At 48.7% G+C, this 23,284-nt stretch overlaps 1 protein-coding gene across 2 annotated transcripts in view; it reads left to right on the plus strand.

Annotated features, from left to right (window-relative positions):
• SPON1 (spondin 1) overlaps positions 1-23,284 on the plus strand; it is a 257,617-nt gene that overhangs the window by 214,229 nt on the left and 20,104 nt on the right. For both annotated transcript variants that reach the window (XR_006208341.1, XM_042958428.1), the window contains exon 7: positions 15,109-15,173. Coding sequence is in view for 1 of the 2 variants with exons in the window: in XM_042958428.1 (XP_042814362.1) it covers positions 15,109-15,173 (65 nt within the window). In the remaining variant the exon portion in view is untranslated. The remainder of the gene's footprint in view (positions 1-15,108; positions 15,174-23,284) is intronic.

Raw genomic sequence — 23,284 nt, forward strand, 5'->3', positions numbered from 1 at the left:
CCTTCAGGAGACTCCAAAAGGTTCTGGCCTCTTCAGAATGTCAGTGGCTTGTGGCCCCATCACTCCAATTTCTGCTTCCATCGTAGCATTGCCTTCTCACCTTCTGTAGTCAGACCTCCCGTGCCTCCTGCTTACAAGGACACTTATATTTAAGGCCACCCACATAATCCAGGATAATCTCCTGATCTCAAGATCCTTAACTTAATCACATCTGCCAAGTCCTTTTGGCCATAAGGTAACTTTCATAGGTTCCAGGGATTAGAACATGGATACCTTTGGGGGGGCCATTGTTCAGCCTACCGCGGGAGTATTCACTGGACTGGCCCTTAAACGTAAAATCCTCTGAATTTAAATGTAGCTCATAGCTCCTTTTAGTTCTCTGTTTTTAACCTTTTGCTTTTGAGTGCCTTGGGGCTTTCGTGTTTGTCTGCTTGCTTGTACTCTGAAGCAAATTTGAGTCTGACTCCCTGTCCCCTAAAACTCCAGCCTCCTGCTGTCTTCCAGGGATGGCTGCCGCCCGCAGGGTTTCTCCAGGTCAGGTCTGGAAAAGGCCTGCAGAAAGATGCATTCTCTCTTGTTAGGCCTCTCCTGCCTGCTGCCATTTATTGAGCACTTACTCTGTGTCAGGAACCGGGCAAGCATTCTGTATTCATGTATACCTCATTTATGTCTCACAGCAAGCCTGTAAGGTAGTTATCCCACTCTGCAGAATGAGAAAATCAGGCTCAGAGAATTAAGTAGCCTGTCCAAGGTTGTACCGTTAAGCCACAGAGCCTCTCAAATCCAAGCTCTTCCTACCAGGCTATTGCAAAATTAGATAATCCCCAAACCCAAGTAATGTAGGGACCTTTTTTAGAGGGCATTTGTAAGCTCACAAACCCCCAGGGCTGAGTTGTAATTCTTTTCATTATCATATTGTTTAAATGTGTGCAAAGATAACTGGATATTAACTCTTTATGCTTATAGCTCTCATATGACCATAAAAGCAAACTAACGATAATAATAACACAAACTACAAACCTTTTAAAATGCTAATTAGGAACATTGCTCGAATGCGGTGGGTGATGCCGTTTTGCTGAAATCAACTACTCGCGAGACCCAGTTGTGAGGCCCGCTGTCCCGACATGGTCCTTCAGAGTTTGCTGGGCCTAGACACCAGGTCCTTCGGCCTAATCCACCTCTCCCGGGCCGCTGACAGCACAGGCATCATTTGGACTTTCCCTGGTGAGAATGTCTTTGATGTGCTAACTCTGCCTCTCGTTTTTTTCCCCACCAGCTGTAGCAGCTGGGTTCTCTGGGCAGCAGGCAGAGCCCAGACTGGCACGTGCGAAATTAGGGAATGCTCCTGGGAACCACACCTGGGGTGGCGAGAGGGGTGGCGGGCAGAGACGGGCCAAGGGAGAGGCGGAACTGTGGTGCAGACCAAAAGAAGGCCTCTGCCGACATCATGTGAGGCGGTTTCATCCAGCCGGTGCAACCCCCAAAAAGAACTGACAACTGAGGACCACATTTTAGCATCTTTCCCAGCAGCTGAAGAGTGATCTGGGCAGAGCATCACCGGTCCACAGGAAGGTTGTACAGAGCAGCTGTGGGATATAAACACACATACATCCTGGCTGCTGAAATTGTCTGGTGATGCTAGGTTATAGGATCTTCGAGTAAAGAGAATATTAGGGGGGAATAAAAACTTTCACTTACTGAACATTCAGTATATTTGATGAAGCACCTACTATGAGATAGATGCGTGTTTTGCTAGATGCCTTCTGGTTGGAAAGACACGTAAATGAAAAAATGATCGTGCAAGTGATAATGAAGCAACTTGGTTGAGGTAATGGAAAAAAAGACGATTTGAGGATCCAGGGGCATCAAGAAGGCATCCCCAGGGCAGGGAGGTGGGGGAAATGGAGGTTATTGGGCAAAAGGTACAAAGTTACAGTTATGTAGGACGAATAAGTCTAGAGACCTAACATACCGCACGATGACTATAGTTTAAATGACCGTAGGGGCGCCTGGGTGGCTCAGTCGGGTAAGCATCTGACTCTTGGTTTTGGCTCAGGTCACGATCTCGCGGTTGTGGCATCGAGCCCGCTTTGGGCTCTGCACTGAGTGTGAAGCCTGCTTGGGACTCTCCCTCTCTCCCTCTCTCTCTGCCCCTCCCCTGCTCCTGTGCACACGTTCTCTCTCTCTCTCTCCCCTCCCATAAATAAATAAATACAAGCATATGTATTTATATATAGTATCATATAATATATACGAATACTAATATAATGCTGGATTGTATACTGGAAATTTGCTAAGAGAGTAGATTTCTGGTGCTCTCACCCCAAAAAGAAAAAGGCAACCCTGTGAAGAGATGAATGTGTTAATTAGCCTGACAACAGTGACCATTTTACTATGTGCAGGCGCACCTCATTTTATTGTACTTCACTTTATCGTGCTTGGCAGATACTGCCTTTTTTTTTTTTTTTTTTTTTTAACAAATTGAAGGTTGGCAGCAATCCCGCATGGAGGAAATCTTTCAGAATTCCTTTTCCAATGGCATTTGCTCACTTCGCGTCTCTGTCGCATCTTGGTCATTTTTGCAAACTCTTGGGTAATTCTCGTTTTGGTAACTCTTTGGCAATTCTCTTCCAACTTTTTCATCATAGTTATGTTTGTTAGGGTGATCAGTGGCTCACTGAAAGCTCAGATGATGGGTTGCACTTTTTGGCAGCAAAGTATTTTTTGATTAAGATACGCACATTGTTTTTTTGGGTTTTTTCTTTTTTTTTTTTAGACCTAATGCTATTGCACCTTTAACAGACTTCAGTATAGTGTAAACGTAACTCTTATATACACTGGGAAAGCAAAAACTTCATTTGCCTCACCTTGCTGTGATATTGGCTTATTGTAGTGGTCTGGAACAAAACCCGCAATATCTCCAAGGTATGCCTGTGCATGTATATCATCAAAACATTGTATTATACACCTTTTAAATATATAAATTTCTACTCAAAAAAAAATTAGGCCTTTGAGAGGAGGAGTTGCTTGAGGGACAGGAATAAGTGGACACAGTGGACAATTACACAGAAGGAGGGGGCATGGAGACATGTGAGTTTAGTAATCGTGGCTAGCCTTTTGTCACCACTCGCCTGGCCCTTCACTTTCACTATCTCATTCAATCTGCACGTATCTTATTAACCTATGAGAGGACATGGCCACAAGAGCGGTGACTGTGGTGACTTGTCCACTGCCCTATGCCCCATGTCCAGCACAGTCTCTGACCCATAAAAGGAGCTCAATGAATACATGTTTCACATATGAGGAATCCCCTCAGAGAGGGTGAGTAACTTCCCCAAACTTACACAGCTTGTAAGTGGTTGAGCCAGGATTTGAACTTCGGTCTGACTTATTCCACCACACTGCTCTTTAACTGTTGGTCCGTGATGCCACAATCAATAACTAGAAGTTGGTATTCATAGCCAGGGAAACTTCTCTTACCATGGGAAGCCTGACAGAGGCCAGCCAGCCTCTTAAGTTCCTGGTAGGGACATCCCTTTAGTGTCAGCCACAACACAGAACTTCTCTGTTACCTCCCCAATCTCTCCCCAAACCTCTGTGGAGGACATGGAGGGGGGGTTGGTCCTCAGGAGTGAGAAGGGTTAAGCTTTTACAGCTTATCAAAGCTGTTCCTTTGCATTTAAATAGCGCTATTTAAGAAAGCAGCATTTCTGGAACCTTATTTGATGCTAACATTCCCCGCCCCCCCCCCCCCCCCCCCCCCCCCCACCCAGCACCTTAAGGCAGGCCTGTTCCTCCACTGTCCAGGTCATTTGGAGCTTCATTACTTAACAGTTTGAAAGCTTTTTATGGAAATCAGTGGATGAAGGGAGCTGATGAAGTGAAATGTTCTTATATTTAAGGACCCAGACAAACAAGCTGACAGTACAATACCTGAAGCTTCCACCTTGCTTTCTAATTCAGTCTAGGGTATTTCGGAGGTGATCTCATTAGTGATATAGCTCTTTTAATGACGAACCCATATAGCGATGGAAAAACACACACGTTTATGCTTTTGTATCTTTTTTTACTTTGCTATATGGTCTTCGAGGTCATCATTAAAAGAGCTATGTCACACATGAGATCATCTCTGAAATGTATTAAATGAGAAAGCAAGGTGCAGACAGTTTGTGTAATCATCTATTTGTATAATAATCTAGCTACTATTGTGCAAAGAAATGGTAGGGGTAAAGACAACGTGTGTGTGTGTGTGTGTGTGTGTGTGTGTGTAAACATACAAATATAGAAATGAATTGATAATAGCCGCTAGGTAAGGATGGTGAGATGTGGATATTCCTTTTTACATATCTCTCACGCCCTCTCTTTTCAGAACATCATATAATATGGTTATGTTATTTGGGTTTTTTTTTTTTATTTTAAAGTCCTTATTTTAGTACGTGAGGTAATTTTCATCTTGAGAGAGGACTGACCTGGCCCTTTTCACCCGCATTAGCACCTGTATCTCAGAATACTTTAGTGGCTTTGTCAGTGAAGCCTTCTCCACATCCCGAACTCTCCGAGCCTGGCCCTCGGCTCACCAGCCCCTGCTGTGTTGGCCCCAGAGAGCCCATCAAAGTCTGGCACGCTGTGACTGCCCCTTGTTTAGGTCTGCCTCCCCACTCAGGAAAGCTCCATGAGGCAGGGGTTGGCGTCTCTCTTGTTCCGGCTCTGTCTCCAGCCCCCCGCAGTGGAGCCTGGCAGAGACTGTGGGCTCACTCCGTATCTGCTGGGCGGCCGGCAATGCCCGTGACCTCAAGCATTAGGAGCTACAGCCTCTTGCTCTGGTTGGAAGGCCGCCCTCCACCTCGGGCCTGGATCTCACCCCTTATCTTTTCAAGTGCACTCCCAGTGCACCCTCTCTCCCGTGACAGCGATTTCTCTTTCTGTATTAGATTATACCGTTTCACATACAAACCTGCCGTGATGTCACTCTTCTAAGAAATAATCACATGTCCTTCCTGCTACTGCCAGTTTTCTCAACACCCTGCACAGCGCACTCCTCAAAAGAGCTGTTTGGGCCTGCTGGGGCACCACCTCGCGGGCTGGTCTTTCCTAAACCTGCTTCAGTTGCATTTCCAGCAGTGACCAGCGAGGCAGCGGTGGCAGCAGTGAGCAAGTAGCAGGGCCTGCGGCAGCGGGGCAAAGGGGAGGGGGTGCAGCAGGGGACAAGGGGTCAGTGGGGGATAGTGGGGACAGCAGAGGACAGTGAGGACATGAAGAGAACAGTGGGGTAGCAGGGGTCAGCAAGGGGACAGTGGGGGCAGAAGGGGGATAGTGGATGTAGCAGGGGAAGAGTGGGAGAGCAGGGGTATCAGGGGGCTGTGGGGACAGCAGGAGGCAGCGGGGAAGCAGGGAGACAGTGGGACAGTGGGGGTGTCAGGGGGCAGGAGGGCAGCAGGGGACAGTGGGACAGCAGGGTGTCAGGGAAAGTAGGGACAGTAGGGGGAAGCAGGGGGACAGGGGGGTGTCAGAACAGAGGGGACAGCAGGGACAGCAGGGAGCAGTGGAAACATTAATAGGCAGCGGGGAGAGAGCACAAGGGCTTTGAAGAGGCCGGGCGGGGGGGGGGGGGGTGCAGTTCCCCTAGTGTTGTCAGCCTCTCTGGCTGTCCCTAGTTAGGCTCTTCGCCATCCCCACTCCCTTCTCTGTCTCTGCCCGCTCTCCAGGTTCTTTGTCCTGTCACTTTACCACCTATATGCTTATGCCTTTCGAATATACATCTCTGGCCTGGACTTGTCCCTCGAATTCCAGTCTCATATATCCAACTGCTGACAAGACACCTCTCCTTGGAGTCATCCTTGACCCCTCTTAGTTTTACAACCCACATCCATCAGCACCTTGATGTTCTGCATCTCCCTTCAAAATAACGCCTTGCATCCACAGTCTCCTCACCTTACAGTGCTCTCTCCTGTCCTGCTGCCCCCATGCCCCACCACTGTCCACTCCCTGCAGTGGGCAGGGCCCTCAGAACACATCAATCGGGTCACCTGCTCCTGGGGGCAGACCCTTCAGCACATGCTAACCCCACTGCATTCACCAGAAGTGCCCTCGGACCCCTGGGAGGGCCACACAGGCCAGGGGCTTCCTCTAGCTTGTCATTAATTAATCATTTAATTAGCTCACCCATTATTCATCCCTTAATCATACCCGACACACCTCCTCCAACCCAAGCTGATGCTGGGGATGCAGGGAAGGACACAGTCCCCACCCCTGCTCTAGCATTGGCTTCTGGGACTAGACCTGGACTGGAGCTGTCCTCAGAGGAAGGTACAAGGGGGAGACAGGGAAGAGGGATGAGGGGTGTTCAATGCTGTGCTTTTAAGATCACTGGAAGGACGCCTGGGCAGCTTGTCCGACTTTAAGCATTCAACTTCAGCTCAGGTCAAGCATTTTTGGGCAAATGTCCGACTTTAAGCATTCAGCTTCAGCTCAGGTCATGATTTCACAGCTCATAAGTTCAAGCCCTGCATCAGGCTCTGTGTCTGATAGCTCAGAGCCTGGAGCCTCCTTCAGATTCTGTGTCTCCCTCCCTCTCTCTCTGCCCCTCCCCTGCTTGTGCTCTCTCTCTTTCAAAAATAAAACATCCGACTTGATTTCAACTCAGGTCATGATCTCATGGTTCATGAGTTCGAGCCCTGCATAGGGCTCTGTGGAGTCTGCTTGGGACTCTCTCTCTCCCTTTCTCTCTCGCCCACCCACCCCCCCATAAGTAAGTAAACTTTAAAAAAAAATACAAATAAAATCTTAAAAAAAAAAATAAAAAGACCACTGGAGATGCTCCCACGGGGCAGGATTGGGGCACTGCCCCATAGGTGGCATCACAGTCACCTTCAGCCAGGCCTGGCCAGGGCTTCCTTGCAACCCCTGCCTGTTTGAAAGCACACAGGGGGCACCTGGGTGGCTCAGTGGGTTAAGAGTCCAGGTTGAGCTCAGGTCATGATCCCACGGTTCGTGAGTTCAAGCCCTGCACCAGGCTCTGTGCTGACAGCTCAGAGCCTGGAGCCTGCTTTGGATTCTGTGTCTCCCTCTCTCTCTGCCCCTCCCCTGCTCATGCTCATGCTCTCTCTCTCTCTCTCAAAAATAAATAAAACATTAAAAAAATGTTTTAAAAAAAAAAGCAGACAGCCTCTGCTTCTCGCGTTCTCTCTCCCCTGTGACGTCAGAATCTTGCCTGGCCTGGCCCCTTTTTCACTCCTCTGCCTCTGGCCCTGGCACTTAGTGTTTTCCAATTGCCGGAGACAGGGTGGAGGTGGGGAGGAGGGCCTGGGAAGATCAGGTGGAGAGAGGCTGGTGGGATGGAGAGACAGACATGCCCCATCGACCTCCCTAGCTCCCTCAGTTCCCGGGGGCTGCAGACTTTCACGTGCATTACAAAGGACAAAATGAAAAAGTCCGGAAAATGAGGTTAAACCCCGGATTGATACTTCGGTCCCCAAAGGACAAGCTAAACTGTTGCCGGTGGTTCATAGAAGCACACAGAAGGCTGGTCATCTCTCTCAGGTCATGGGGTGATGCCTCTCCTCAGAGTGCTCCACCTGCCAGAGTCAGCTGCGGGTAGAGGGGCGGTGGGGCAGCCCCCGGGGGCTCTGATGGGCCCTCCCTCTCCCGCTTCAGAAATACCAAGCTGCTTTCACCAAAACGTCTCACGGGGAAATTGTTATCTGCGAGCCTTACACAATTTTCCCATCGGAATTACAGGCTGTATTTGAAAAGAACTAAAAAGACATTGAATTTGAAACGCTTCTGTGCAACCACATCACCTTCTTGTGGATCTGTTAATGGGCTCTGGGTACCTTCTCTGCCTTTGAGCTCACCGATCAGACAGTGGCTTGGGATGACCGCTGCTTCCCGGGCGTGAGGCACGCTATGGGCACTTCAACAGGCAGCCCAGGTCGCGGGGTGTCCCCCTGAAGCAGACTCGGAAATTGTGAAATCTGACCACGGCTCCTAACGCGGCCTGTGTCCTGTCCCTTCCTTCTCCTTCTAGTTCAGGCTGTTCCAGCACAGTTGTCTGGCTGGCATTGTCCTACTGCTCTGCCAGTGCCTGCCAGCTCCACGCTCAGATCTCCGAGGATCACTTCACGCAGCTAGGATGATGGAGTGCTGTTGGGCTGAGGCTCAGAGGGCGCCAGCCCCTTCCTCATCACAGCCTCTCATTCATGCAACAAATATTGCTTGAGCATGTCCCAAGCATGGTCCCAAATATGGAGGCTACAGCACTGGGCAAGAGAGACAACAGCCCTTGCCCAAAGTAGGGGGGCCCTATTCTAGCAGGGAGAGAGAACCCCTCGAAAGTAAAGAAGCAAAATCCACAGGGTATCGGACAGTGACCAAGGCGATGAAGAAAACACAATCAGATAAGGTGATGGGGGCGTGCCGGGTTGAGGAGCCGGCGAGGAATTGCTCTTTTCAGTCACGGGGTCAACAAAGACCTGAAGAGAAGGTGACGTTTGAGCAAACCTCTGGAGGAGGCAAGGGCGTGAGTGTCGTGATGTCTGTCCAGAGGACAGCATTGCTGGCGTAGGAAACAGCAAGGGCTAAGTGTGCCCGGTCCGTTCGCGGGAAAATGAGATGTCTGGAATGGCCAAAACAATTGAGAGAGGGACAGAGCCCTAAGGGATAGAGTTAGTGAAGTAACACAGGGCGAGGCTGGTCACGGAGGGCTGTGGGGGGCACGGAAGCTCCCCATTTGCCATGGGGTGTGAAGCCATTGAAGGATTTTGACCTGAGAAATGGCGTGGGATGGTTGCTGTGCAACGAGCCCAGAGGAGGGCCAAAGAGGAGGCAGAGACACCAGCCAAGGAGCAATTGCAATCATGTAGGTGAGTAGTGGTGATGGCTTGGACCACAGTGGCAGCAAGGCAGGTGACGGAAAGTGGTGGGCTGATAAATGCATTTTAGGAGCAGAGCTGACAGGGTGGACGGAAGGACTGGATGTGGAGTAGGAGAGAAAGAAGCATCAGGGAGGAGAAACTGGAAAGGGGCATTGCCACTGAGCCGGCTGGGGAGAAAAGGGCAGGCCGGGCTAGGGGAGAGGACGGTCACGAATTTGGTCTCAGACTGTTGAGTTTGAGACACCAATTCGACATCCAGACGAAAATGTTAAACAGTTGATACACAAGGTAGAAAATTAAACTTCAGTCATCATTGACATATGTATAGTATTTTAAGGCATGAGACAAGCTGCAGTTAATTATAAGGCAATATGGGACAGGATCAAGGACTTGAACCCAGGTGGATGGAGAGGGGTCAGCAAAGAAGACTGAGGAGGAACAGCCAGTGAGGTGAGAAGAAATAGGCAGCAGGTGCCAGAACCATGTAGAAAGTGTTTCAGGACAGAAGGAGCGACCAGCTCTCCTGGTCCAACACTGCCGAGGGGTCATGGAAGCTAAGAGCTGGGCAATAACCGTGGGCAGTGGTGAGAGCATTGGTGATCCTGACCAGAGCAGTATCGGAGGAGGGAGGCATCTCAGTTACTTCATCTGAAAAATGGGAACCATTTGCCTGCCTGCCTCAGACTTCTGCAGTACAGACCACAGGAGACCACAGGCAAGCCATGGACCACTGCCAAATATGAACCATCTGTTTTTATTTATGACCCAGTAAACCCAGAGCTTGTCGAAACAATGAGAGACTATGTTGTGGGGGCACAATTGATTTAAAAGATGCCCATAGCTCCATTATTACCTCCTAAAACAGCTCATTTCCTGCTGCTCATCACCAGGATACCCACCAAGGGATGAAAAAGCTCCCTTCAGACATGGAAGCCATCAGGGTTGTTTTTTATGGTAAGTGGGAATTCTGGGATAGGATAGAAGCAAATAATGGAGCCAAACACCATTCACGAGAGTCTACCTAAGAGGCCAGGCACTGCCCTCACAGAGGGATCTGGGTGATCCTATGCCTCAGAGCAAGAGCTCTTTGGGGAAAACTGTCAGCCAGCGGTAGCCACGCTCTTGCTGAAAGCGACAAGCAAAACAGGAGAGGGACCAGAGCAAGATAGAGAGGAAGAGTAGTCAGGCCGGGTGGAAAGAGCGAGAGTTTTGGAGCCAGACACATCTGTATGGGAACCATGGTTCCTGGGTGGGCTGCAAGAAGTCACATGACTTCTCTGAACCTCAGTTTCCTCGTCTGCAAAATGAGATGATAGCTGTTCCCAAGGATTTTCCTAAGAAACAAGCTGATGAATACAAGGAAATGTGCGATGAGGTGGGGGTCTCTCTGTGCATGCACGTGTATCACTGCACGTGCATTTAATATCATTGGTCGTTGGGTGTCTGCCTCTCCAGGAGCAGTTCCTCTCCAACGCAAGGACCCTGCATCTCCCCTGCTCTTCATCAAAATCAGTTCTCAGGGCAGCATTAACATTCAGAACTCAGAGTGTTCTAAGGCCTGCAGAGGCCCAGGCGGGGGATGGGGGGGCTGACCTGTAAAGAGTGCCCAGCTCTCCCTGCACCACAGCTTACCCTCCCGGCTCCCCTCTGCCTGGGGTCACAGGGTGACGAGCGTGGTCTCCAGGGTCAGGCTGACGTTTAAACTCCAGCTCTGCCATTGCCTAACTGGCTAACTAATTTGGCCAGATAAATGTGTTTCTGAGGATTAAAAGTGTATACCTACGTCCCTTGCAAATGTTGTAAGGATTAAATAAAATACTATATAAAGGTAACGAGCACAGTGCCTCTGCCCAGCACATAAAAGCAGTAGATCGCTGTGTTATTATTATTGATGTTTCCGTTACTTTCCCTCTCTGAGTATGGATTGCAGCCCCTTTCTCTTCCTGCAGGGAGGAGGCCGGTTGTCCGGGCAGAGTCCCAGACCGTAGGTCGAGGGCAGGACGTTCTCTGTGCCCCTTGGAGCAGAGGGGGCCTTAGGATGAGGAAAGAGGTTGTGGTTCAGGACTGGGAGATGAAGGTTCAGTCAGGTACAGGCACAGAGAGGAGGTGAGGCACGAGGCAGGGAGGAGGTGACAGACTCTGGCCTTTCACTGCGGGCAAGGCTGAGATGCCCAGCGCTCTCCCGCACTGGGGGCCGGCTCTGGAGGGCATGGGAAGGGCAGTGTTGGGCAAAGTTGGCTCTGACACCAACCCCCACCCGTTCCCCAGACCCACACTCTTACTCTCTGCTCTGCTCAGACTCGGCATCTCCTAATACTGATGTGATTTCTGCCTCCAACCTGTCCCGGGCCTGTGTTCGCTCCACACGGCCCTGCTTCCTCCAGAGCTGATCTCAGCCGGCAGCCTGTTTGGGGCTGTGTGATTCCCATTTGCTGTCAGTAGCTATGAAGTCTGAGTACAGCTGTGACATCTTCACAACATATTTACCAAAAGCAAAATGAAAGAGCTCATCCCCATGAAGATGGACACCAGTGACCTGTGGTTTCTTTGGGGTTTTTTATTTTAATTGGCACATCTCCGGAAAAGTGCTAATGTCATCCAAAAGAGGCATGAACTGTGAATATGCCCTGAAATAGTTGGTTTGAAAAGAGTCCTATGGGAGATGTATAAGGGCTCTAAGGATTCTTGAAAGATCCTTTCTGTGCTTTAGAGACGTGTTAAGAGAGCTTTTCATTTAAGTCTGAAGTTTGGATTGCTTACTCTGACTTTAAATCCTTCATTCTTCAGAATGGAACACGCCCCGCCCCCCGAGCAGCCCCATCCAAGGCTCACCCAGCTACATGAACCTCCCATCATATGCTCCCTGAGACTCAGAGCTTGGCTTTAAGGGAGGGAGTATTCTCCCGAGGCTTTGTGGATTTGTAGATGCAACTGTGTGCTTCACAATCTGTACTCAAGCGGCGCAAATTGATTCTAATACCAGCTTGGCCTGAATGTAAATGAGAGTAAGAATAGTAACTAATATATGCATATTTGGGCACTGCATTAACACATTATATGAATGATGCCACTTAGTCCCCCAACAACCCCGTGTAGTAGAAACTCTTTCTAAATCCCATTTCACAGATGAGAAGGCTAAGGGAGGTCAACAGACTTGCCAAAGGACACAGAGCTAGCTAATGGTGTAGGCAGGATTTGAACTCGGTGTGATTCTAGAGCCTGTACTCTCAAACATACCGCTCCCGTGCCGGCTGGAACAGTAAACACCCAAAAGATGAATGGTGTTCAGTGTGTCCAAAGGTGTGGCAAGATGGGCATAAATACATTCTTGTGGGGGCGTAAATTGGTACAGATTTTTGGAGCACGATTTGGTAGGTCCTGCCAAAACTGTAAATCTGCTTCATCTTTTAACCATCCCCTAGGAATCCATAACACAGGAAGCCTTGGGTTTGTAAACAAAGAAATATGTATACAAGTCTTCGTGACAGCATGGAAACAATTAAATATCCACCAATAATGCTAGTTAAGTAAATTACAGACCCTCCACGCTATGGAATTCTAGATACACATCAAAGGCTTTGCTTTTTCAATAATTTGCTGGATATGGCCATGGAAAAGCCACTCTCCAGTCCTATAGAATTGAGGGTCTACCAGACAAGTTTGATGCTCCAAAGATTTTTAGCTTTTTAAATAAATTTTCCATAGTGCTCCTGCATTCTTATCTGATGGAATAACACAAATGATCACAAACAAGCAAAACTAAGCTATTGATCATGCAGATGGCATGCAACCACTAGATGAAAGAATTTACAGCAACAAGCTGTTCTAAAGCCTAGACACGTGGCTCCATCATCCTTGGAGCCTCCATATCTCTAAAAATTACAGATAGAGTTTCATCACCATGCATAAACACTAATGGAGGGCCCAAACAATTTTTGTCATTATATACTGCAAAAGCAAAATCAATATATCGTCAGCTGGGACTTGAAAACCAAGATTTCATTATAATGCAAGGTGCATCTGCAGGGCCAGCTAACATGGTGTCTCTCTTAACTCCACCCACATTGATTTTACTTCTTAGTAAAGTATTTCTTCAAGGGCAAAAGGATTGTCATCAGACGGTATCTCGTTTCTTGGGTCTCATGTCTTGGGTTTCTCTTTGATGCATCTTGACTTGGTTTACCAGAATTTAAAGATCTCCAACACTTTAAACAGCACCCAAAGGACTGCTATGATGCAGTATCTACTGACCTGGAAAGTTTCCATGGGATGGTATTAAGGAAAAAATTTGAAATCATGGTGCAGAATAAGTATGATGCGGTTTTTGTGGGGAGAGCCGTTATCTAATGTGCACACACATACGCACACGCACGTAGTTGCATATGCAATGATATACACCAAACTGTAACATTCTGGAGAAGGAAGCAGAAGGCAGGGTAGATGCTGGATGGGCTATGGTCACTATTCGCATTGTGTGCTTCTGTGGTGCTAAATCTGTCTACAGTATGCATGTAAAATTCTGTGTATGCATTATTCTGTATATGTAAAATCAAAGAAAAACATATACTAGAGCCAGATGATGAAGGCCATGTAGGAAAACTCAGAACTGGTCATGGGGGGCACCTGGGTGGCTCAGTTGGTGAAGCATCCAACTCTTGTTTTCAGCTCAGGTCATGATCTCATGGTTCATGGGTTCAAGCCCCGCATCGGGCTCTGTGCTGACGGCATGGAGTCTGCTTGGGATTCTGTCTCCCTCTTTCTCTGCCCCTCCCCTGCTCGTTCTATATCTATCTCTCTCTCAAAAATAAATAAATAAACATTAAAAAAAAATAACTGGTCATGGGAGTTGTGAGGAGCTACTGAAGGGCTGAGGCAGGGAACGGAGACGGTCGGATTTGTGGCAACATGGAAGGTGCATTGGGGGGAAGCAAGAAGGTATGGAGACTGTGGGAGGAGGCTCAAGGGACTTGAAGGCTGTGGGCACAGTGGGTCTTGGAGCCCGCCAGCTGTGAGGGGCAGGAGATGGGGGAATGGAGGTTCACAGTAGATGTGCCTTTAACCTGCTGGAGGAGGAGTGGCCTTCTGGGGTTGGAAGAAGGGCTCATTGCGAGCCCTGGGATGTAGGAGATGACTGCAGGGTGGTGGGATTTTCTGGGCATGGTACCCACCAATTAAGAAGTTTGTCAGTTCATCCTAAATATGTCCTAGACACTCACGCCAGGCATGGCTCTAAAAACTGGAGCAGAGATATAAGCCAGCCAAGCAAGTCTCTGCCCTCTTGGAACTCAGGGACCTGTTCAGTCAGCAACAGAGTACTTCCTTCCTCAGCTGGTGACATTCTAGGCTTTTCCAAGTACAGTGGACAGTGGCGTCTGAGCACTGCTGGGCCCAGCCAGGGGAAGGGGAGATCCAGGACCAGCTGAATCCTCTCCAGGGAAGGTCCCTAGCCAAAGCCAAATTTGGGCCCGTGGAAGCCTTAAGCCTTGAAAAGGTTATGATACTCCTCTGCCCCGTCACTGAAGATAAAAACCCAAACAGACTGCCAAGTAAAGTTAAGCAAGATCCACAAACTTCTGCATTTCCCCCCTCGATGTTGACTTAATGCTTTCCTTCAAATTGTTAATTAGCAAATCCTTCCTCAAAAATCGATTTTAAGGGCCCATGCTACACGCTGTCCAAAGCAAATAGAGCAGAATGATATGAGCAGCACAAGGGGTGTTGGCCTCAGACTTTGTTCTGGCCTCCTGTCCAAGGGAGTCCAATCAGGTGTGTGGGTCTCAACAGCAGGAGAGGTCTGGGGCTGGGGGGGTGGGGGGGGGGTGGTGACAATCCTCCGGAGCAGGTATTGGCTACCCTGCAACTCCTCATGCAGCCGGTGCCTGGACACAGAGTGCACAACCTGCCCTCCAGGCTGGGCATGATATAGAAGCATGGCCGTCCAAGGCGGAGGCCGGGTCAGAGCTCCGGCTGCAGTGCGGGAGGGGTGGCCGGAGCTAGAAACCAGGGTGTGGCTCAGTGAACCCATCAGTGTGCAACACACAACAGACACAGCGGGCACTGAGCCCCATCCCCCGGGATGGCCGAGGCTCCCGGGCTTCGCTACCCTGGGGAGGGATGGCTCCACACCTGGGCAGCAGGTAAGGGAGTGAAGGTGGACAATGTCACCATGTCAAACCTCTCTTGCTGCCATGAGCCTGGCTCTCCTCACTAAACAACTGTGGTCCTTTTTTTGCAGAGTGATGAGGTCCTCACCGTCATCAAGGCCAAAGCCCAGTGGCCAGCCTGGCAGCCTCTCAACGTGTAAGTAGCACACAGACCCTGGCCATTTCTCATACTCGGAGCCACCCACCGGCTGGCCACCACATGAGTTATGTCATTAAAGTCAGCAGTACCTCTCAGGTGCATGAGCAGGTGAGGTACACTGCCCACGTGTGGGCCTATCACACTTACCTGTATCTTCTCAGGAATACGGGCCTGGTCTTTGTCTCCCCCGATGGCTCTAATACCACAGAACCGGACATAACAGTTGCCATTACGTGTTCACTCATGTTCTCGGCCACGACCGACTGAAACCACCTTCGCACACAGGTACACTCACTCTAGGCAGGTCTTACTCGTGGAAAACTAGATTGGCCCCAGGTTATCTCTTTCCTGTCTACTCTATCCCTTTAAGATTTCATCCTCCCTTGTATTTTGATGACCTAGGGTATGCCGATGGCTCCCTGAAGGACTGCTCCACCAGGCAGATATGTAGGTAGGTAGGTAGGTAGGAATATAGGTAGGTGAGTAAGTAGATCATCCATCCATCAGTTTCTTGGACACCTCTCTGTAGATGGCGTACGTGGACCTTGAAATCATCATATCAAAAAAACAAAACCAAACCAAATCCTATTGTGTTATCCTCTCCTTAGAATCCCTCCATGACCTCCTTTGGTCTCCGGGATCACTTAGAGAGGCCCCAGTGAGCCGAACATGCCCCAGCTCCTGCTTCCTTTTCCTTAGGGCTCATGTCTTGCCTCTCTCTACTCTGCACCTCTCTCTGGCCATGCCGAGTCCTGTGCAGTTCCTTGAACGAGCTTTGGTTTCACTCCTCCTTCAAGGATGCAAGACTTGGAGCAAAGTTCCTGCCAACCGCATGAAAATGGTTTATGAAGAATGGCTTGGCCATTCTCTGGAGTCGTCTATACCCACCGGTGATGGTGGTGATGGAGAGCGCAACGACACAGGCAGTGGGTGAGATTCTGCTCGGTGCGAGCAAAGGCAAAGTCAAGATGATGGGTAGAGAAGCACAGGATGGGGTAGCAGGAGTGGAGAGAGGAGTGCTCCCACACAACCAGCGGGGAGCAGGGAAGCTGCTGCCAGGCATCTGGTGCCCACCTGTTTAACCATTCAGCAAATTAACCGTTCCTCCCCCACCCACGACGTGCCAGCCCTGTACACCCAGTCCCCAGCCTTTGGAACCCACAGCCATTGTGGGTGGGGGGATGGACAATAAAGAGAGGTCTCCCACCCCAGAGCTGCCCTTTTCACACCTTCGGGTGACACCACACACCATGGTGGCCGTGCACACTCCATGGGGATAAATGTTATAATGAGGTTATAAGTGGTTCTGGAAGCCTAGAGAAGGGGCACAACCCAGCCGAGGATTGAGGAGGGGTCATGAAGGGTCTTGTTCAGAAGGTATCATACGGGGCTGAGTCTGGAAGGAGGCTCCTTGCCCTGGATTGGCCCAGGTCTGGGCAGAACTGAGGCCCTAAGTGGCGACCTGAGGAAAGAGAGACAGGCCCACACCTGGACAGCGGACCAAGGGCAGCTGAGCTGGCTGCGTAGAGGCCTTTCCTGGCTTGCTGTGATCTCCTCTGAGGAAGCTGGGGCCGGCGTGGTTGGAAACCTGCCCAGCCCTGGAAATGCCTTCCCCTCCAAGGAGAAGCAGCAGAGGCAGGGTCTACTGCCCCCGGCTGTCCCCTGGTAGGGGGGCATTTGCCTGTCTCAGGCCTGTCCCACCAAAAAACACCGATGTGAATTCACCGAGGCCCTGAGGCCCCTTCACATCATTAAGGTCAGTCAGAAAAAAACACCCACCCTGAATCTTGTGCGCTCAGGCTCTCCTCAGCTGCCCCCAGCTCCCAAAACTGCATGTGGACGAGTCCTCACCTTGGGCTCAAAACCAGGCAGGGGCTGGGGGCATCTGGGCCAGAGTTTGCAGATGCCAGTGTTGATACCACTAGGGAAACCTGATCCCAGTTTTCCCTTAAGGAGCCCGGGGTTTAGGAAGGTGTAAATGGCAAAGCAGGGTGCTTCTGGAAGGAGAGCGGAAAGGAGGAAGAAAAAGCAGGGAGCAGAGAGCTGTCCTCTTGTCTCTAGCGCCTACTATGTGCCAGGTACCCTGCCAGGACTTACGTTCCTCATCCCACTCCATCCTCATACTAACCCCATGAGGTAGGGGTCTGGAGCCTCACTTTGCAGATGAGACAGAGGCTCAGACCTCAGCAGCCAGCTCCACTGGCGGAAGAACTAGAATTCCAACCCTCCCCAGCTGCCTCCACTCCCTGTGCCCCTTACTTATTACAAGGCCCCTCCAACTACGTAACAGGTCATTCAGTGTCCGTCTTTTCACCAATCAAGACATATATATATCTGCCAGTCAGACTTCGGACCAGCATGAAATTCACACTGTGACCACAACCAAATTGTCTGACTCCTGCCCCAGAACAAAACAAAACCGTGACTTTCACTTACCTTGTGTCCTTCCGTTAAGGATGACTGAAACATTTCATTGCCTCAACAAACATTTATGGCTGGTCTCTAAAGGGAAGTACTGTCAAAGATACTTAGGAATACAGTGCTGAGCAGAGCAGAGTTTCTCATGAACTCACAGTTTAGTGAGGGAGAGACATTAACCAAATGCTGACAAATGTGACATGTCTGTGAAGATATAAGGTGCCATGAGAGAGCGTGACGGGGACCCTGACCCAAGCTGAAGGTCAGAGAAAGCTTCCTTTAAGGGATGGCCATTGAGCTAAGAGTTAAGGAACCAATAGGAGCTGACTAGGTAAAGAGGCAAAGAAAGGGGAGAACGTTCTAGAAAGTCTAGAGAGACTATCATGTGTAAAGACCCTGAGGAGGGTTCAGCATACTTAAGGTGCTAAACAGTTGTGGTATAACTAGGTCCAGAAATCACAGGCGAACTTGGTGTGGGGCCAAGACACACATTAGGGATTTAGATTTTTCCATTAAGAGTAATGGGAAATCTTTGAAGGGTTTTAAGCAGGATGACAACATGATCAAATCTGCATTCAAAAGAAAACAAACAGGGGTGTCTGGGTGGCTCAGTATGTTGTCCAACTTTTGATTTCCGCTCAGGTCATGATATCATAGTTTGTGAGTTCGAGCCCTATGTCGGGCTCTGCACTGACAGCTCAGAAGCTGTTTGAGATTCTCTCTCTCTCTCTCTCTCTCTCTCTCTCTCTCTGCCCTTCCCCCACATGAGCTCACTCTCTCTCCAAAACAAGTAAATAAACTTAAAAAAAAAAAAACAACAGTAACAACACTCTGGCTCCAATACGAGAAGGTTAAGAGTAGTGAGGGGAGAATTCACAGTGACCTTGACAAGGATGGTGGTGGTAGAGATGGAGAGGTATGGCGGTCGTAGAGAGGTGTAGGAGCAGAATCCCACAGGCTGCAGTGATAAGTTCAATATGGAGAGTGAGGGAAGCAGAGACACCTGGATGAATGGGGCCACCTATTAGGTTCAGAATAGTAAATGAAGTTCAGTGGGAAAGACCATGAGCTCAGTTCTGGATGTGATACGTTGGAGATGCACGTTGGAGGACATGCCTGCAAAGGAAGGAAACAGAAAAGGAGTAGCAAACAGACTGGGGAAGGAAGCTTGGCATCAGGGAAGCCAAGAGAAGAAAGTGCTCCAGGAGAGAGTGGTCAGCTGTGTCCAGTGCACCTGAGAGATCAAGTAAGATTAGGGCTGCATCATGCCTATTGGGTTGACCAACATGAAGAAAATCAGTGACCTTATTGAGAATCCTTTCCACTGAGCAATGGTGCGCAGCCTCCAGGGGGGTGAAATGTGAACAGAAAGTGAGGTTATAGAGTCAGCGAATACAGACAAGTCTTCTGAGTTCGCTGTGAAAGAAGAGTGGCTGGAACAGCTACTGCTCCAAGGAGTAACAGAGTCAATGATGTTTTTTGTCTTCTTCTTTTTTAAGATGGGGAAGACTTTTCTGTAAATTTGTTATATATATATATATATATATATATATAGGGACACCTTCCCAGCTTTCCCCCGTCCCTCAGACTTCATGAGACCCCAGTGGAACAGAATTAATCGATGGCAAACACCCAGACCTCCCAAACACCCAAACCCTCTCTGCTCAGTGCTACCAGCTCGTTAAGGGAAAGGAATTTTCCTTTGATTTTCCCATACCCCAGTCTCCCCTTCCCTCTTCCAAATCTCATTAGGAAGTCAAATTAGGAAGCCTCCACGCAGCCAAGTTTTGTTTTGCAGAAACAGCCCTGCCCCTCCTCACTGAGCCTGCCCGATTGAGGTTAATGGGATTCTATCCACCCTTGGGCCAGTGGAAAGCCGGGGTGACCTACTTTGTGAGGTCCTGCCCTGTGAAACTGACTTGCTTTTCAATGATCTTCATCTTTTTCCCCAGGACCACTTCTCAAAGGACAGCCATGAACGAAACAAATTAGCTGCTGACTTGTTTAGCTCAATAAATCAAGCTGTGGTTCTGTCAGCCCAGAGTGCAGGTAGAGACAGGAAAGACAGATTCTGAACAAAACCCACATCCTTCACCAGTTCCTCTGGCGCCTGAGTAGAAAACGACCAGGTTTCCTGCAAATCAGTTCTAAATTCCTACCACCCAGTTCCTCCAGGTTAATCTGAATGCTAGGAATTACTGGAACTTCTGCAAATAATCTTTATTCTTACAATGGATTTTATAAGGGACTGTAGTCTCTGTAATTATTTCCAGCCACTCTGTTTAATTCACATTTGATTAGACAACTGTCCTTGTTTTTGAGACAGATGAAGGGAGGGTGGACTAGAGACAGTCACCCTCTCCAGCAATCCTGCCCCGCAAATCACCCAAGCCATGGCTCTCCCCATGAGGACAAAGGCATCTCTCTCTTTCTCAGATCAGGGCTGAAAGTTTCAGGGCCCTTCCTGTCTCCTGTAGCACTTGCCCAGGTCTGCCGATACCTTCAGGATTGTAAAGACGCGTTGGACTAGAGGAGCAGGTGGTAGATCTAATTGGCCAGAGGGACCCGGAGCCCTAGATGCCTCCAGGTTATAAGCAGTTTTTCCGAGGCAGAAACCTCAGACCTACCACGCAGGACTTCAGCCTAGTGCGTGGCTCTTGCGCCCTCTAGTGGTTAGATTGAGTTTCTGCAACTTCGAAAGCTATGAGGGATTATTTGAAATACATGAGAGACAAAACTCGGCATATGAGTGACCTGAATCGCCAGTGACTAGAGTCTCACCAGTGACCTGAGTTACACTGGTTTGGATCTGAAATTTAGAAGGAGATAATAAGTTCTTAGGAGGAGCATAAAAATCCCTACTGCCTCTTTTCTTTTATGGTGTTCTTTGAAGTTTTGTTTGGAAAGGCTTAATGAGCAAGAAATCAACATTTACCAAGTCCTAGGATGTGCCGGTCACAATGACAAGCAGTTTCCTCACGAAAAGCCCTTGGGTGGGTAAGATGATGCTCCCATTCTGCTGCCATAGTAGGTGCAAAGAGCCGGGGTGGGGCGGCAAAAAGCCCCTGGCACAGAGCTAGCAAGCGGCTGAACCCAGATGCAAATCCAGCTGCCTCTTCCAATATCCTTTGTTCTTCTCTGCGCACCATGCTGCCTCTCTGAATGTAAAAAGGTGAAGCACTTCTCCATGTCTTCATCTGGTCTTCCTTATTCATTTTTCTGGTGTGAATTTTCTGTTCATAACTTTCCTTTATCTGTCGCGATTGTGGTGTTTTTCTTACAGATTTGGATTAGCTCTGTATGTATGACAGTTACATTTGTCAGTCACACTGCATGGAGATGTTTTTTCCAACATGCCATTTTTTTTTCTCGCTAATTCAACCATGTTGTTTCATTACACAGATGTCTTTAGTTGGTTCATAATTCAATTACTTTTGTTATTGCTTTATTGTTTCAAAGCAGAGGAAATTAACATTTCTCTAGCAAATCAGTAATCGACATGTCCCCTATAATCTGGTTGCTGTCTATTTAACTCTGGATTATTTATTTAGGTATGTGAGATTAAGTGCAAATTCCACATTTTTAAAAGAAAAACTGCAGTTAAGTTGGCCCCACCCTGTTGGCACAATCTTTCCTTTTCCCCCTAATTTGAGAAGTCTGTTTTGTATAATACCATATCTAAAGTTTCTGGGATCTCCAATCTATGCCACTCATTTATATTTCTTTCTTGTCCTGAATAGGCTTCCATTTTAATTATCATGATTTATAATATACTGTTATCATGGTATGGCCAGATCAACTCTCTTTGCTAGAAAACTGATGAAAAACTTAAATCCCAGAACAGAAAAATAAAACCAAATTCACAAAATATCATATCTGGAAAGATATGGCATATAAGAAAGCATGAGTGTGGATTTTTATTATGGTTTGGACAAATTAAAGAACTCCAGTCGTACCAAGCATTTCCCAAAGAAAACTCCCATATATTCTTATCCATTTCATTATTTTAAATAGCATTTTTATTATGGAAGTAACAAATACTTTGAGGTGATTTTTAAATTAAATTTGAAGGTCAAAGGAAGTATAAGAGCTCCATTCATTTCCTAGATTAAGTAATTTATTTAAAACAAATATTTGAGGAGAATCCACTTCATGCCAAGTTCTAAGCCGGGCTCTGAGATAGAGCTGTAAGCAAGACAAAAATGGTCTCTACTCTTCTGGAACCTAATGTGCAAGATGGAAATTCAACCAGAACCCCAAGGAAAGAGTGAGCTCATCGTGCTCTGGGAAAGTGCACCCGGGGTCCTAAACAATTTGAAGAGAGGTCAGGAAATGCTTCCTGCAGAATGCATTATGGGAGCTGGGGATCAGGGGACAAATTTCCCAGTCAAGGGTAAGAGAAAAGAGCAGAGCATAACTGAAGATGCTAGAAAATTGCTAACATTGCCCCCAGGCCCGTACAGATTCAAGTTTGCCATATTACCCAACCTAAGGTCAGGCGTTTTGTGCAGGGATTGGTTGCCCCAAATTTCCTACTCCTTAAAACTCACCAAGGTCTGGAAGGATACGTCACTCAGGTTACAGATTTGGCCAAAGTGCATCGGTGGAAAACAATTTGCATCGTGTCTTACAAGACACGTGAGGTTCTCCGATGGTTAAGTCCATCAGCTGAGCAGAGTATCGGGATGGCCTGTTGGGTCAGGCTTGATTCGGTTTCCCCAGCACCGGACTCCTGAGCAGAGATGTCTTTGCCCCTTAGGTTGTCACTATGAATAGTGTCACCCATAGCTTACAGGATACAAATGACAATTCTGACAAAGCAAGCCACATGCTCAGGGAGATGGGAAGGTAACAGGTGGAGTGGTTGGTTTCTATGGCAATGGAAGACGAAGTATGCCCCCCAAGGCCTTGCTGGACCCCCCAAGGGGCCAAGAGCCAAGGAGGGCTGGGGCAAAAGCAGTCCCCTCAGATGTCCATGCTGTGTGGTTTGCACCGACAGGAAGGCGGGCCCCAGACCATACACTGTGAGTCCCTAGTGAGCAAGGCTGCAGTTCTTGTAGAAGCCAGGTCTTTAAAGAAGCTGCTAAAAGCTAAAGCCACTCACCTACATGCCAGTAAATGCACACCTGGGAAAAGAAGATGAAATCCCCCAGTTTGTGCCTACGTAGTGGACTAGGTGTGTGGGGGACATTAGCGGTTTATAAAGGCTTCCTCAAAAAGCATCGTGGGAGCCTCACAGAAACCCTGCAGGTAGGTGGTGTCAGATGAAGAACCTGGGACTGGAGGACAGTGAGTGACTTACTGCCAAGACCTAGAGCTGGGGGTGGAAGAGCCCAAGTCCTCACACACTGCCTTGTTCAGCCCGCCCGCTGGGCACCGCGGTCCTGGGATGAAGCTTAGGGTCCCTGCCCTCAAGGAGCTCCCAATCTAGAGGGGGAAGACCGAATGATGACAGGGTGATGTCGATCATAGGGCACAGCTTCAGAGAGTATGGAGAGACACCACAGGCACTGGCCTCAGTCAGGGAGATCCAAAAGGCTCCAGGATGAGGTGACTCATGACCTGAAGCTTGAAAGAGGAGTAGACCAACACTCGTTAAACTCGAGGTGCATCCGGAGCACCTCGAGGGGTCGTTAAACTAGAATGCTGGGTCCTACCCCCAGAGTCTCTGATTAAGTAAACCTGGGGTG

Source organism: Panthera tigris, chromosome D1 (assembly GCF_018350195.1).
Source record: "Panthera tigris isolate Pti1 chromosome D1, P.tigris_Pti1_mat1.1, whole genome shotgun sequence".
Taxonomy (NCBI): Eukaryota; Metazoa; Chordata; class Mammalia; order Carnivora; family Felidae; genus Panthera; species Panthera tigris.